Source organism: Podarcis vaucheri (genome assembly GCF_965113315.1).
Source record: "Podarcis vaucheri genome assembly, chromosome: 1".
NCBI lineage: Eukaryota > Metazoa > Chordata > Lepidosauria > Squamata > Lacertidae > Podarcis > Podarcis vaucheri.
The window spans coordinates 84,038,405-84,055,109 of NC_138759.1; the positions used below are offsets into that span (position 1 = coordinate 84,038,405).

At 47.3% G+C, this 16,705-nt stretch overlaps 1 protein-coding gene across 4 annotated transcripts in view; it reads left to right on the plus strand.

The window, feature by feature from the left end:
• The window catches only part of PITPNM1 (phosphatidylinositol transfer protein membrane associated 1), a 32,916-nt gene extending 16,612 nt beyond the window's left edge, over positions 1–16,304 (plus strand). For all 4 annotated transcript variants that reach the window (XM_082220780.1, XM_082220779.1, XM_082220778.1 and 1 more), the window contains exons 11-24: positions 859–1,048; positions 1,492–1,599; positions 1,950–2,131; positions 3,201–3,400; positions 3,492–3,662; positions 6,088–6,240; positions 8,049–8,197; positions 9,464–9,574; positions 12,071–12,187; positions 12,661–12,809; positions 13,526–13,675; positions 14,508–14,691; positions 14,851–14,979; positions 15,128–16,304. In XM_082220780.1, coding sequence (XP_082076906.1) covers positions 859–1,048; positions 1,492–1,599; positions 1,950–2,131; positions 3,201–3,400; positions 3,492–3,662; positions 6,088–6,240; positions 8,049–8,197; positions 9,464–9,574; positions 12,071–12,187; positions 12,661–12,809; positions 13,526–13,675; positions 14,508–14,691; positions 14,851–14,979; positions 15,128–15,382 — 2,248 coding nt within the window. In that variant the 3' untranslated portion in view covers positions 15,383–16,304. The remainder of the gene's footprint in view (positions 1–858; positions 1,049–1,491; positions 1,600–1,949; positions 2,132–3,200; positions 3,401–3,491; positions 3,663–6,087; positions 6,241–8,048; positions 8,198–9,463; positions 9,575–12,070; positions 12,188–12,660; positions 12,810–13,525; positions 13,676–14,507; positions 14,692–14,850; positions 14,980–15,127) is intronic.
• Positions 16,305–16,705: the final 401 nt, after the last annotated feature.

Consider the following 16,705-nt stretch of genomic DNA (forward strand, 5'->3'; position numbering starts at 1 on the left):
GGTGGGTGTTTTGGAGAAGTGGGTGAGGCGTGTGGTAGTGTATGGTGCCTAGCGACATGCAAAGGGTTCAGTGTGAATAATGTGCTACTGTGGATAAGTGCCGACCTAGGGATTGTGGTTTGGGTGAAGTATTGAGACTTTGACGAGAGATCTTAGAGCAGGATTTTCATGAGGTAATTCTGTTCCCTTTTTTCACAGGCCACCATTGTATATATATTAGGGTGGAAAACAATAATTAAAAAGTACGTGCATATATATATATATATATATATATATGCAGGTTTTGGTGTCTTCGGGTGTCTTCCCGTGTAAGAGTCGGGGTGTCTGTGCGACGTTTCGACGAGGTCTCACTCGTCATCTTCAGGCTGGTGCTTTCGGCTTCTTGTTACTGGAACAGAGCCTGTTCCAGTAACAAGAAGCCGAAAGCACCAGCCTGAAGATGACGAGTGATACCTCGTCAAAACGTCGCACAGACACCCCGACTCTTACACGGGAAGACACCCGAAGACACCAAAACCTGCATTCCTGTACCCGTGAAAATCTACGAAAGCAAATATATATATATATATATATATATATATATATGTATGTATGCTTTCCCCCAAAGTTCCCCACTTGCTGGCAGGTCATCAAGGAGAAACCGTTGGCCCAAGATCTCTTTTTAAACTGTGGTCAGAAAAGGGGCCTCCCTTTCTGAATGGGCTGCCTGCAACTTCCTTAAGTTCTAGCCCTTAAATCCAGAAGGTAATCTGGAGTCACCTCCTGGGCTCAGTACCAAGATCTGGGTGTTGTGAGAATGATTAGACCCTTGGTCTGAGAGCGTGTCTTGATCGTTTCTCTCATGGTCTCCTTTTCCAGACTCAGCCCCTACAGTCATGACGGCGACAGTCTGTCCAGTAGCCAGGACCACATTCCATTGGCCGCTTTGCCTCTCCTGGCCACCTCCTCAGGCAGCTACCAGAATGCCGTCGCAACCGTCATTTCCCGTACCAACCAGGCCTATGCCAATTTCATCCACTCTCCTGATGGCGCAGGCTTCTGTGGCCAGGTCAGAGGGTCTGGAATCTGAAATAACTTTGAGGGTAAACCCTCTGTGCTCCAGTTGGAACAAGCATTTTACCCTCCGTGCTATGGTTTTATTTTGCTTTATCATCTTTTAAAAATAGAATTAGGGTCTTTTGGGGGGCGGGGGAAGGAATACCAGATTTTAAAAAAATTATTTGTTTTTTTGAAGGTTCTGAGACTTCTCCGTCACATAACCCCATTCTTTTATAAAACTGCAGCCCCCAATATTCCTTGGCTTTCAACCACAATTGTTAAAGCAGTGCAGTCTCCATTGGATTCACGTCTCAGCTGTAGGAAAGGGGTGGGAATGCAAGGCCTTGTTTAAGAGGCTGGCTTAAGCTTCATGCTTCCTCTGATTAAACAGTGACTGCGGGGACGTTCCTTTCATCAGTGGGAAACTAACTCTGTTCACGTCCCCCTTTATAGGTGCTGCTGATTGGGGACTGTGTTGGTGGAATCCTGGCCTTCGATGCCCTCTGCCACAGCCGTGCTGGTGGGTCAGGGAGTCGTGGGAGCAGTCGCCGTGGCAGCATGGTCAGTTACTGAGCTGTGGTAACACCCCTTCCTTTATGCATTTATAATCAGCTTTTTTCCTTACTTGAGCTCTGAGGGTTCTCAGATATGGGGAGGAACAGGGATTTGACATGGGAGGGATGAAGGTTTCTTCTGATTTGGCTAGCAAGTATTGCTTGCCCAAAACTTCCTGCCCTGGTATATAGCAAGTCAAGCCCAGCATCCACCCATTTCCTCTTCGAGGCCTAGTAGGTTCTGTTACCAGAAGAAGGCCCTCCCTCTTTTAACATTCGCTTACAAATAGCAAAGGCTTTTGGATCTCCTCAGTAGAACAGAGATACACACTTCCTGATATTTTCCTTTTTCTTCAGAATACTGAGCTGCTTTCTCCAGAGACTTCTGTTGTGCGAGACCCCCTGCTTGAGAGGGCAGAAGTGTGTGGGGTGGGCCGCGCCAGTCCTGAGCCCGGGGCACTTCCCTCCATCCAGAAACCCAGTGACAACGTGACGCAGGAGGGCGATTCCTCACAACAGCAGCAGCAGTTCTTGACCAGGTGAGGCAATGTGGGAATTTGGTCTGCGAAGCAGACTGTCCTATTAGGTTAAAAGAATTGGTTACAATTAGACTAGTGCCTCTTGGGGTTGAAAGAGCGGTCAAATGTGCACCCATTCATAGCATAGGGCTACTGACATCTGGGACCTGATAAGGAGCTTCCTCTACCCCACCAGAACAGCCTCAGAGCATCTCCTTTTATCCAAAACCCTGCACCCCTCAGGGAAACTCAAACTGCTGCCAAGTGTACAAATAAAAGCTAAATCCTTTCCAACACTTACGGCAAATCGTTAAACAATTATAAACAGCCAAAACAATAATAGCAAAGATACAATGCATAAAATGCTACTAACCACACAAAAAAGGTTGTTGGAGCGTAGATCCTTGTGCCTTATAAAATTAGAAAAGGCACAAATATAGCTGACAATAATGCTAATAAGGATTACTCTTTCCTTCCTATCTTGGTGTTAATCTTCACATGCAACCCTATCATATGCACTTTTTCTGCCCTACAATTGCCCTCTTGGGTCTCCTTAAGATTATTTTATACTAAAATAATGCTAAAGTTGTGTGACTGCACTTACGTTCATAAACCTTTCCTGATAAATTAGAGGCAGTGTGCCCCCCTGTCTGAAAAGAGAGGAAGGTGAAATGCTGGTCTAAATTAATGAAATTTGAGGGCTCTCAGATATAGAAATATCTGGCTTTGTGTCTGCTAAAAGAAATTCACAAGCTGTCTAAAGCTGAATGGGTGCACACACAAAAATGCCACGTATTCACAACTTTTTTTCTTTTTTAAAAAGAGGGAAAATAAAGGTGGCTCTGATTTTGGGTGGTAGGGGTGGGTGATGTCTGAGAAGAGGGGATGACACAAGTCCATTTATGTTTCTTTACATGGGGAGAGGAAACAACGAGATCATGTGATCTTTCAGGCAACAGAAAAATGCTGGCCTGGTAGAAACCTACATATAGGCCCTTCACAGGGAAGGTGGTTCTGTTGGGGGAGAGAGAGCTTAGGAGCTGTGGGCTGTTTCCTGGCAGTGATGGAAGTCTTCTCCTGCCATCTCCAGCCTGCAGGCTAGCATGCCTGCCTCGGAGGCAGAAGGAGACCCTCGACGTAGCAGCAACTCGTCATCCTCTATGATAGAGACCTTTGAGGGGCCAAGCACGGTTGGGAAGCTGGAGTTCAAGGTGTCTGGTTTCTTCCTGTTTGGCTCACCCCTGGGGCTGGTTCTTGCACTCCGCAAGACGGTGATGCCGGCACTGGACGGTAAGGGTCCTTTCCCCCTCCCCTGTCTTCCCTTCGCCTTTCCCCTTCTGCCGAAGCAGGATTCCTTACCCTTTGTCTTTCCCCTCTTCAGTGGCCCAGATGCACCCAGCCTGCGAGCAGGTCTACAACTTGTTTCACGCGGCTGACCCCTGCGCCTCGCGCCTGGAGCCTCTGCTGGCCCGCCAGTTCCATGCCGTGCCTCCCTTTGGCATACCCCGTTACCAGAAATATCCACTGGGCGACGGATCGTCCACGTCACTGGGTGAGAAGAGACGCCAAGACTAGCCTTGGACATGCTTGGGAAATGTGGCATCCCTTTGGGGGGTATGGGGGAGTGTGGAAGGAAATGCTACAGTATCTGGATCTTCAAATGGTGGGTTGTGGGATCCCCTCCTGGGGTGCAGCCTGATCTGAGATGAGTTGTTGCAGTAGCAGCAGCAGCCCTACCTTAATACAAATGTGTGTATAATTAAGAAGTCGGTCCCGGAATGCACATTTGGACTAAATATGGGTTCTGGATTGGAAGAGTCCTGCGATAGCAGGAGTGAGATATGGGAGCTCAGCGATGCTGGGACTTTTGGAGATGTGACATTGGGTGGTCTCCCATGTTCATTTGTGTTGAAGAATGCCAGGCTGGATTTGCACGGGGGCAGTACTGGGGTGGTGGAAAAGTTATTTTTATTTTGAAATATGGGGTGCCCTGGGTGGTATCTGTTCTAGGGAGCACTAGCATTCTGTGAAGAAGTAAAGGAAGTCATGCATTCAGCCACGCCCAGAATTTCAGCAGGGGCAACTATTCAAAAGGCTGGGCAGCAATGGGACAAGTTGCGCCTGCCTTGGCCTAAAACTGTTTCAGAGCAGGATGGCTGGATGGTTTGAGTCACGGTAGGGGAGGGTAACATTTATTTCAAGCATTTTACTCTGCTGCTCAGCCAAAAAGGCTCCCAGAACTGATCAGCAGTAAACAAGACAGTCTCCGCCTGCAGGAAGGGCTGGCTTGCCACAAAGCAGACTGAGGTGAGAGCAAGAGGCAGCAGCTGTTGTGGGAGCAGCAGTGGCAGCTGCGGCCCCTGGCTGTTCCTCTTGAGTCCTGCTTCCCACCTGTCCATCTGCTACAGGCGGTTTGAATGGCTGCTACTACAGGACAGTTGAGGGATGGAAGGGCCCAATAGAGCTGGTTTCTCAGCGGAGCCAACGGTGCAGTCCCTGCTTCCCACTCCTTCCTTTGCAGCAGCCAGATGGAATGGCTCCATGTTCTCCTACACCAAATGCTCCCTACAAATACAAAACTAGCCTAAAAGCCCAGAAAAGGTGGGCTAGATCCTTTATGTGCTGCATTGGTATTTGCATAGATTTTTGCATGTTTCATTTTTAAATGCATTTTAATACGGTCTGCGGTCTGAAGTGACACGACCCATTCTACGGCTAGTTCCCGCCTCATTTGACTGCATGCATAGACCCAGCCTTAGTCCTCATCCTCAGCATAAAAACATATTCTTCTACAAGTGGTGTGGTATACATGCCCATATATGGGTGGCCACCCCTGGCACAGCTAGTGTCTCGAAAGCTTCAACCGTTAGGCTCAAGGAGGAAGTGCCCCTCCCGCCTTGTCGTAGGCGAAGTTCCTCTGTTCTTTTTCAGACGCAAACCACACAAATTATGAACCTCTGTTCTCCTTCTTCTCTGAGAGCAGTAATATAATGAAGCATATAGGTTTTGTTCAGTCATTCCCCCCCCCCCCTTTAAGCTTTGAATAATTTTGTTGTTCATCTGTGTTTGTATTATATGCTGGGAGCTATGCCTGTGATCATTCCACTTGTCAACCCCGCTTTGATTTAGCTGCCTACGAGATGGAGCTGAATCCTTCATGATTTATTTTTTAAAATATTCATGGAACAGGGCAAACAGGAATGTGAGAATTGGCAGGATTGAGCACTCAAATGACTGTAAATACACACACACACACACACACACACACACACACACACTGCTGCTGCTCCCTCTGCTTGCCAATCCCCTGCCATGCCAACGCCTTCTCCTTGCTTATATTCTGCAGCCCCCTTTGTGCACCCCCCCATGATGATATCTTTAAGACAAATAGAATCTGAATACCAAGCCTGTCAGCTTGTTCAGTCGCAGAAGGCGATAAGTTCTGTTGGTGGGTGTTGTGTATGTATGGGTGTTTGCTAGTTAATAAAATAACTGTTCTGAATTAATACAATGAATCCGGAACTTCCATGTTGAAGACAACACATGGTACCAGGAGTGGCATACAATGTGTGGAGGTACTAAGGGATAGTTGAGGGCTCTGCATCCTTTATTTCTGTCACATGAGGCAGCTGAAGAATGGAAGAGGGAGAAGTTTGAATATAGCAGGAAGGGAGAGACACCAAAAGGAGAAAAAAGGGGCTGTTTTAAACAAGGGGAGAAGTTTAAGTAAAGGTGGGGATAGAGAGAGACACTGAGAGGAAAATGGGTTTCAACAACAGCAGAGGTTTTAGTAAAGCAGGGATGAAGCGACTTTGAGAGGGGGGAAATAGTGATTTTAAACAGTGGCAAGTCGGCATTGCTTCAGAGGCACAGTACTTGGAGGGCACCGCACATAAGACCAGTGGAAGGCTGGGAGGGATTGGGGGATATGTTATAATTGCCATACTCACCTCTGTTTACCTTTCCATTTGGCGTAGCTGAGGCCTTGCAGAGTCACTCTTCCCTCTTCATGGATGAATTAGACCTTGTGACACCGCCCACTCCAACTGGTGCTTTTGGAGGTTTCTGGAAAGGGAATGAGGCAACCACGTGTGAGACTACTGTAACCAGCACCAATGAAGTTGTGAAGAGTAAGTTACATGTTGCTTGTCCTCCCCGCCACCACCAATTTCTATGCCATCACGGTTAAATTTGGCTCTGTGTCTACTTTTCATCCAAGTGCATTTATGAGGCCATTTGAGGAGGGAAAGTTAGGGCTTTTCTCTCTTTAATGTTTAAAAATCCGTGTTTGTTTGCTTGTTTTTTAAAATGATGCTCATTACTTTTTGCACCAGAAATTAATCAGCTTTTTCTGTTTTAAGCACTGCAAACAGTTGATTCTAACAAAGTGTTACACATATCCATTTGGTTGAAGTACTGTAGTTGTAACATATTGCCTGTATGGTCACTAACAATCTGTGGGGGTGTCTTTCCTGTGCTCCCCTCATAACTTAAAATGTTGGTGCATAAAGCTGTTCCTTGATGCTCAGCAGCTCAAAAAGTGTATTAGGCAGGCTTTTCTGAATTCATGAACTGAATCCTAACTGCAGATTCAGACTGGAACCCTGAACAATGTTTCTTGTGTCTGTGAGTCAAACGAGTTCATTTTGCAAGGATTGAATATTTGCTGTGCTGCCAAGAAAAGGCTTGTTCTTTGACTGGCCCACCCAAATTTGACATTGCTACCATAGCTTGGGCATATTGTGCCCTTTTGTGTCACATGCAATTCCGCATTCTGAACTGAAGTGCTTTCACACTCTTCTGGCTCTGCCAAGCCACTGAGTTAGTGCCTGACATACTAATAAACCCAAAATCTGAATTATAATGAACAAAGAGTAAAAGGCTGTATTCCTGTGCGCAGCCAGGCTGCTTAAATTCTAGTGAAGTAGAATTGAAAGAGCCCACTGAAATGAATGGAATTTAAAGATTACAGGCCAAGATAGTATTTGCATTTAATGTTCGGGGCTTTTTCTTTTTTAAAATGCAAATAGAATCAGCTCTCAAGGGAGTGATTGATGATTGGCATTTGCTTTGTAGGGGAAATCCCAATTTCAGAGGAGGGTTTATTTTTAGGACTGCAGCAGTTGGGGAACAAGTTAAATTCACCTGCTGTGATCCCAGTAATTAATTGTGCCCCAAACTGATCCTATTTCTGTTTTTTAAAAAAACAAACAAACAAACCTGCATGTTAAATGCAAAGATGAAACATGTGGATAATAAAATATTTTGGCCCTTTGGAAACCTGTTCTCTCCAGTTTCCCCCCTGCGTCCATTGCCTTCCCTTCCTTTGGGGGATGGGGGTGTTATCTAGGGGCAGAGGAATCTACCACCATATCCCAAGCCCTGTTGCCTTGTGCTGGTCAGGGCAGAACGTCTCTACTGGACAGTTCTTTTTATTTTATTGCTACACGAGCCCCAGGCTGGTGTCCCGAGGATTGGGATTCTCAGGTCTTTGGACCTCATGTCTGTCCTTGAAAACACCCTGTATCAAGACTTTTTCTTTTGCTACCACTGGCGGGAGAACTGCCAGCAGCAGTTCTTTGCCTGCCTGGGCATAGCTGGGACCTCTGCTGTGGCGCAGGCCCCCCTAGCCCACTAGCAGAAACCAGCAGAGAGGCCATCAACGTAGGCAGGCAGGGCTGTGCTCTTAGACTGTGAAGGACTGGTTGATGAGGCAGATGTTGCCATATCCCTAGCAGTGCCAGTGTTATTATTGTCTGACTGACTTGAGGCCTCAGAGAATGTGACGACTAGGACTTGTTTATTTGTTGGGGAGGAAGTAAAGGTAACAGGAAATGGGCAGACAAAGTACAAGCAGCTGCATGAGTGTAGTTCACAGCTGAAGTGAGGAGACAAATGGAGCCACCCTAACAACAGTTTCTCTTCCCTCCGTGTCTAGTTCTGGATCGTTGGTGGGGTGCTAAACGCATTGACTACTCTCTCTATTGTCCCGAGGCGTTGACGGCCTTCCCCACCATCACCCTCCCTCACCTTTTCCATGCCAGCTATTGGGAAAGTGCTGATGTGGCGGCTTTCATCCTGCGCCAGGTACCAGGGCTGTGGGCAGGTAGAAACGTCCCTGGGCTGGGGAACAGGGTGTGGTGGGCTGTAATTGTTCCTCTAATGGGAAACTGGCATCTAACAATAGGTTTGCACAGTAGAGGGGAGGGGCATATCGGAGGAAACCTAACCCAGGCAGGGGACATGGGAGTAGAAATGGAGAGAGACTCGGGTGGATAGGTGAGTGCTACCTTGCATAGTTAAGTGCAACTGCGATGTACATTTTGGAGTGGATGTGGATTTCGAGGAGGATTCTTTTCTTTCAGTACCTGGGTGGATTATGGAACAAGATATTGGATCAGCTGAACACTTCGCAAGGAGATCCTAACAGTGCTGGGCAAAGGCTTGTTTTGTTATGCAGAGCAAAACAGAGCACAGCCCCCATGTGCTGGGGCAGGCATGGACTCCTGGTTTGGAGAAACCAAACCAAAAACAACACAGGGGTTTGTAGGAGTGGCTCACCAGTAGAGCACAAGCTTCGCATGCAGAAGGTCTTGGGTTCGATCCCTGTCATCTCCTAGGCAGAAGGGATCAAATAATGGGAAAGGCCTGTGACTGAGACCCTGAAGAGCTGCTGCCAGCCAGAGTGGACAACACTGGGCTAGATGGACAATTAGGCTAATGATCTTTTCGTGTCACATGCCAGCAAATTCAGGTTAATAATAATAATAATAATAATAATAATAATACTTTATTATTTATACCCCGCCCATCTGGCTTGGTTTCCCCAGCCACTCTGGGCAGTTTCCAACAGAATGTTAAAATACAATAGTCCTTCAGATATTAAAAGCTTCCCTAAACAGGGCTGCCTTCAGATGTGCAATTAAAGCTGACTTGGAGTTCTTGTGCAACAAGCCCACTTCTCCAAAGATCTGACTTTTTGCAGTAAGGAAGGTGACAGGAAAATGTGCTGGAAAATGTATCACAATGTAGCCTATCCTTCCCTGAAGCAAATTGGAGGGGAAAGCTCATTAAATAGCCAACACTGTGTATAACCTTCCTTCAAACTAATCAGAATGACTTCTCAGTCAGGATGCCATTTGGAAGTGCCCTTAGTATGCTTTGGTACGAAGCAGCTATAGGTTTACATTTTGAATCTATTTAGGAAGGATATAACAGACAAAGGGAGCAATGAAACTGTCCACTTTAATCTGCCCAGTGTCTGTATATTATGATTGTGACTGAAACTCTCGGAGTTGGTGCCTGTGAATGGCACTCCTGAAGCCTGGCCCTGATGTTCCTATGTGTTTGCAGGTGATTGAGACAGAGCAGCCCCAAGTGACAGAGAATGAGGAGAGTTCCATCTACAGCCCAGCATTTCCTCGTGAAAAGTGGCAGCGGAAACGAACACAAGTGAAGATCCGGGTATGGAGCTCTGTCCCCCACGGTGGCTACCTTGCCTCTAACTCACACGTGCAAGTGGGAAATGGGACTCTGGCTTGGGCTGGGGCACTGTGTCTTCAGGGAAAGGAATATGAGCTGATCCTATTCCTTCCACAGCTAATAGCCTTCAGGATAACTTCACGGATGCTACCATATCATCACAGCTGTTGTCTCTCTTCCTGCCTCGCCCTTTATCCTCCTCTGCCACTTGCCAAAAACATGGTTGCCGTTTTCATTCACAAATGAGATCACACAATTTTATGTAGACACACATCTTTTTGCAAGATCCGTTTGGAGCATAAGATTTAGGTTTTCTTGCTTTAAAATTGAGGGTGGGGAGGACAACTTTATTAGCTTGTGCTAGTGGTGCTGTGGTCTAAACTACTGCACTTCTTGGGCTTGCTGATTGGAAGGTTGGTGCTTCGAATCCCTGTGACGGGGTGAGCTCCCGTTGCTCTGTCCCAGCTCCTGCCAACCTAGCAGTTCAAAAGTACACCAGTGAAAATAGATGAATAGGTACCACTGCGTCGGGAAGGTAAACAGTGTTTCCGTGTGCTCTGGCTTCTGTCACTGTGTTCCATGCTGGCCACATGACCTGGAAAGCGGTGGACAAAAGCCAGCTCCCTCAGCCTGAAAGTGAGATGAGTGCCACACCCCATAGTCACCTTTGACTGGACTTAACCGCTTTCACAAACACCTGCCTGGCTTGTCATGCTAGGTGATGCTAATGAAGCCTTTGAACAACAAAGAGACGTCTCCTCGTTTTTTGCTCTAGGTCTAGGAGACAAATGCTCCTGCCCTTTTAAAGGTTCGGGTGCTTCTCCCTGACAGTGTAGTGAGAAATGGGCAGGCACCTGTCTGGGTGGGGCTGAGATGGGTTTGGGCACTAGGACTTGGAGGAAGTACAGCAGCTCAGGGCTGTGTAGGTTGCAGAGCTAAATGCAAAACTCTAATAGCAGGTTGTAATGCATAATTCAGAACATGAATGTAGGTGGTATTTGAATGAAGTTTCCCTCAAGCAATTGTGATGATTTTGAAGGTTTGACAATTGTTCCAGGGAACAAGACCATTCAATAAGAAGCAAATACTCTTTTATGTTTGTTACTGCTTAAAAATGTTTTTGTTCAGGCAAGCCTAGCCAGACTTGTAGATGTTGACATGCTTTAATTTATTTTACTGTTGATTTTAATTACCTTACTGGTTGTAATTCAACATTGTGCTCTTCCAATTGTTCCATCTGGACCAGCATTTCAGCTTACCAGATGGAACAATCCCCATTTCCTCCCTCCATGTGTTGTTCTGGGCGTTCTCTGAACTCCCTCCCAGAGCCAATTTGTGGGGGACGACACAGGGGTGAGGGGGGAAGCCGCATTGTAGAAGTCAAAATCCTCGTGTAGGGTTTCCACTGATGGCACTGGTTAGGTGAATCCTGCCTTCAACGTTTTTAATTGTTTTAACCGTTTTTAATTGATAATTTTAATATTTCTTGTAAATCGCTTAGATGTTTTACTGCAATCAAGTGGTATATAAATTGTGTTAAATAATAATAATAAACACCTCACAGAGGAAGGGTGATTGCTGCCTTCTGTCAAGTACAGTGTAAGGTGGTTTTGTTTTTAATATGGCAACCTCAACACAAGAAAAAACTGTGGTTTTTGTTACTGGTTTCTGCAAATGCACACCCACATTGCGTAGAAGACACCCCAACCAGGGAAAAGGGCGCTGTCCCACAGTTGTATTTCTGATTCACTATGTAGGAATGCATGCAGAGCAGGGTGGGGAACCTGTATCCCTCCAGATGTTGTTGAACTCCAGGCAGCTCCCATCAGGCCCAGCTAGAACAACCAGTGGCTAAGGATGATGGGAGTTGTAGTCCCAACATTTGGAGGGCTGCAGGTTCTCCATCCTTGTTTTATAGGAACAGATAGCCATCATATGGTGAGATTTCCCTGCCCCCTCAAAAGCAATGTAAACTCCACAAATTTCCTCTCATGAATTCATGTTAGAATTGCTGCGTTCTCTAGCCCAGTGTTTTTCAACCACTGTTCCGCGGCACACTAGTGTGCCGCGAGATGTTGCCTGGTGTTCCGTGGGAAAAATTGAAAAATTCGAAAGATTTTTTAAAAGAAAAAAGTCAAATTTTCGCCCACTACGCGGGCGCCGGACTGTGTCCACCCTATTTTCCATCCATCCTGGGTGGGGATCAGATCGGATGGGATCGGATGAGAGCGGACAGGCGGTCCGCTCTCATCCGATTCCCCATAGAGAGCAGCGGGGCTCTGACATCTCCCTTTCCGCACACAGTGGTGGTGTGCCTCGTGATTTTTTTCATGAAACAAGTGTGCCTTTGCCCAAAAAAGGTTGAAAAACATTGCTCTAGCCAGCCCAGTTCTCTAGTCCAATCCAATTCCTGTGTTTTAATGTCCCCTTTTGCTGAGGTGTAATTAGTAAAAACTGCTTTACCCGTTTGGTTTACAGAATGTGACAGCAAACCACCGCGCCAGTGATGTCATCGTGTGTGAGGGGCGACCCCAGGTCTTTAGCGGGCGCTTCATGTATGGCCCACTGGATGTGGTGACACTGACTGGGGAGAAGGTAACAAAAAGCGTAGCTAAATGGGGGTTTGGGGACATTCTGAAGACATCAGCAGTAAAAGCAGTAGGGGGCAGTAGACCAGAATGGAGCAGGCCATATGGGTGAAAATTATAGAGGAGGAGCAAGTACAGGCCACATGAGGGCCATGGGCCATGTCACAATGAGTCCTGAGGAGGCAAGGCATGGATATTTCCCACAGGGGCTGAGGAGCTGTAAGGAAAAGGGGATAAAATTAGTGTTAAATCAAAATGAAGCAGGGAACTTTCAGGTGGGGTGTGTGGGATGAAGGATATGAACAGCACCTGCTGTCAGGAATTAAAGGGGAAATTACGCCTCCCCCCCCCCTCCAGACTCGGAAAAGGTAATGACTCACCAACCCTAAGAGATTAGCTGAGCTTGGGGACAGGTAACGCAGTATAAGAGGTATGTGCAGTGAAGTGAACATTGCTGCTGCCCTTGATCTCTCCCCAAAGGTGGATATCTACATCATGGCACAGCCATTGTCAGGAAAATGGGTGCACTATGGCACAGAGGTGACAAGTGGCAGTGGCAGACTCTCCTACACCCTCCCTGAGGAGAAGATGCTGGGCATTGGCATGTACCCTGTCCGAATGGTAGTGAGGTGAGTGTGTGGTGAACCCTGTCCTGTGGTTGACCTTTTTGAGCAGAAATCCTATCCTCAGTCCAGCCTGGCTTATGACCACAAGACTTCAGAGACGGCCTCTCTCCATATGAACCAACCTGGAACCTGTGGTCATCATGGGAGGCCCTTCTTCATGTGCCTCCTCAGTGAGAGGTCCAGAGGGTGGCAACACGAGTACAGGCCTTTTCTGCAGTGGCTCCCCACTTGTGCAATGCTCTCCCCAGGGAGGGTCATCTGGCGCCTTCATATATTTAGGCAACAAGCAAAAATATTCCTCTTGTCCCAGGCCGTTGGCTAATTTAACCATCTATGGCCTTTTAAACTGGTGTGTGTGTGTTGTTTATCACTATGTTATGTATTTTTGTGTCTTTATGTTGTCAACCACCCAGTGATCCTTGGATGAAGGGCGGTATAGCAATTTAATAATAATAATAGAGATTCTGGCTCTGAGACCAAGTGGATCACCATTTGTTTCTGGCAGAGGCCTTATACATGGTTCATATTGATAGGATGTCTCATTTGCCATAGTTGAACTGCTTGACCTGCCCCTTCCTTGGTTTTCTGAAGCTATAGGGAGAAGCCCCACCAGCCTTCTATACCTGTATAGGGTCTTTGAGTGTGGTGGCCATGCACTGGCGATTCTGAGAGGAGGGGCACTTGCTGGTGGGTTTCCTTCATTGTGCTTCTCTCCACAGGGGTGACCACACCTATGCCGAGTGCTTCTTAACTGTGGTAGCGAAGTCCACACCTTGTGTTGTTTTTAGTATTGATGGCTCCTTCACGGCCAGTGTCTCTATTATGGGCAGCGACCCCAAGGTGCGCGCTGGTGCTGTTGATGTAGTAAGGTAGGTAATAGCCCTTCCTGGGGACCCCATACCTTTCCCTGACCTGGTTGTAACTTCCCCCTTCCTATTGACTCTGAAGTGTGTGGGGGTGGGGGAATGTTGATGATAATCTCTTCACAACTCTATCTCCTGCTGGACTGATTTATAAATTTCTTCAAAATTCGCTTTATCACAATTCATCAAGAATTTTGAGCTGCAGAGACTGGTATGTGAATGCTCAGCAGCGTAAGAAATCAAACTTGCCAACATTCACGTCCTCCACCACCATCATTGAGTCTGCTTAACTGTGGAAGTTCAGTTTTCTCAGCAGAGTGAAAATGTGTAAAATAAATTTAAAATCCTCACTCTTCAAGACTTAATAAAAGCTTGAAGCACCAATTATGGAAACAACTCTACTCCCCGCCCCCAAATTGTCATATCTACATCTGTATATCTCAGTGCCAAAATGCTGTCAAGGTGGATTTATTGAAAGAAGGTTTTGTCAGATGACTGGATTTTATTTTGATACTCACATTTGTCTAAACTAGAGTTGATGTCTGATAGATGAAGAAGTTTATAAGGGGATATTTCTGCAGATCACATTGGCTGCATCCCCTTAAAATCCATCTGGTACAGAGTGCCACTTCACTCTTAACAACCACCTTGTTGTACAAAAGGAAATCACTTTTTCATGCAGCAAACAACATGGGAAGTGGAGAGGGCTATTATTAACTTGACATTAAAAAAATGGAGTGAGATTAGTCTTACGCCCCAGAAGGCACCCTGAATGAATGAATGAATGAATGAGCCACCCAACTGCCACAAATACGGTAATCCCTCTTTGCCCCTTTAGGCATTGGCAGGACTCCGGTTACATGATCATCTACGTGACGGGGCGTCCAGACATGCAGAAGCACCGTGTGGTGGCCTGGCTTACCCAGCACAACTTCCCCCATGGGGCCGTCTCTTTCTGTGATGGCCTCACGCATGACCCTCTTCGACAGAAGGCTGCCTTTCTACAGGGCCTTCAGCAGGAGGTACGTAAGCATTCACCAAGGGTTCAGATATAATTGTGGGCGAGGCCCATGCGTGTGACTCTGACACACCTTGCAGTGCCTCTGAGTGCAGTGGAAAGAGCACCACAGGAGAAAAAGTGTGGGAGAGAAGTCACCAATGTCTTCATCCATTTATTGCAGGCAGAGGTGACCATAGTGGCTGGCTATGGATCCACCAAGGATATCTCAGTCTACAGTTCTCTAGGGCTTCCCGCATCTCAAATCTACATTGTAGGCCGGGCTGTGAAAAAACTGCAAAGCCAGTGCCAGGTATGGAGTTTTGTTTCACAAAAAGCGTTGCCTCAGCTGCAGGCTGGGGGCTCCTCAGGCTCTGAGGCCTACAGAGCTTGTTGCTCCCTCAGGGAGGGGAGGTGAAGAACAGGGCAAGCGTCAGCTGCGTTCTCCTTTCTCCTTGCAGTTCCTGTCAGACGGCTATGTCGCACACCTGGCACAGCTGGAAGCGTCATCTCTCGCCCACTCGCCGAAGGGGACGACAAGGCCCACGCTGGGCAAAGGCAGCTACGGCTGCCCTGCTCCCGTCGACTTCCTGCGCAAGCAGAGCCAGCTGCTGCGTTCAAGGGGGCAGAGTCAGGCCGAGCGAGAGGGGCAAGGGAACGCCCAGCCCCGGGCCAAGACGCGCAGCGTTAGCCTGAAGTTGGAGAGTGAGGAGTGAGCCCGCCGTGGGGTAGTCTCTGCATTTTCTGACTCACAGTGGCTGGTGCCAGGGCTGGGCCTGTGAGAGGCCACAGTTGTGAGAGAAAGGGGCCAAGAATACTAGGTATGGTTGGTCAGGGGGAAGAGTGAGAGAGGGGGCTCTGCCCAGCAGAGGCCGCAAGCTGGCATACAGTGCCACAAGGATACGGAGGAGAGAATTTCTATATAATCCCAGAGATTGCTTCCATTCCCATTAGTTCCAACTCCTGCCTGTTCTGTTTTGTGGTCTCTTCTGACCTGCAGTTCAGCCAGTGTCCCTCAAGTCATACCCTCTGGGGATTATGGGGGGGAGGGACAAATGGGGGCGGGGATGTTCATATTACCCTGACTTAAAAGTGTGCTACGTTGCTTCTGAATTGACTGTTCACATTCCTCCCCCTTTTCAAATTATTGAGGTCTGGGATATATAGTATTCCACTCTCCCCATTTGATGCCACGTGAGGCAGTAGTGGGTCCAGCCCCAACCATCTCCCAGGTCTTCCTATATCCCTCTGTGGCTAAGGTTAGGGTGGGTGGTTAGGGAAATATATACATCAGGGATCCCAGCTGCCCCTTTCCTGCAGAGGTTGAGCGCCTTGCTCCAGTCCCTAGTGCCGTTTCTCAGTCCAATCCTGCCTGTGCCCCGGTCTTTGGGTGTCTGCATGATACTGCCCTCCTGTGCATGTATTGTGTCCAGTGTGAGAGCACAGGATAGCCATGAATAAGGATGAATCCATACTTCCTTCCTGACAAAGGAGGGCTTGGTATTTATTTCATTGTGTCAGAATTGCCGGGAAGTCGAATCCTGTTTTGGAGGATTTGTGGGGGTTTTACATTTATCTTTAAATGTGTTATAAAACTGAAAAAGTAAAATAAAATAAAAACAAAAATTGAAGAGTGAATGTGTGTTTTGAGGTAGCAGTTGAGGGATGGATTAGTTTGGTACAGTTATGTGCCACCCACATACCCGAGCGGTGTGGGATTCCAGGGGTGCCAGGATCATTTACCAGGGTCTGTGTTACCTTTTGGAACAATGAGGCAAACCAGAGCTTGTGGTGTCTTTAGGTTGTATGGTTTATTTACACATATGTACAATCTTTGCCTAGATGAGAGAGTGCAGAGCATTTACATCCCAAGAGGGTCCTGTTCCTCCCATTGCTGCAGCCTCTGATTCCAGGAGACCCCAAACATCATTTCTGACCCTCTCTGCAGCATAAAACAGACTGCCCACCTCATGCTCTGCCCCCATCCTCTCTGGCTTGCAAAAGTGACACTTTTTCCTGTTCACTTATCTCACCACCCA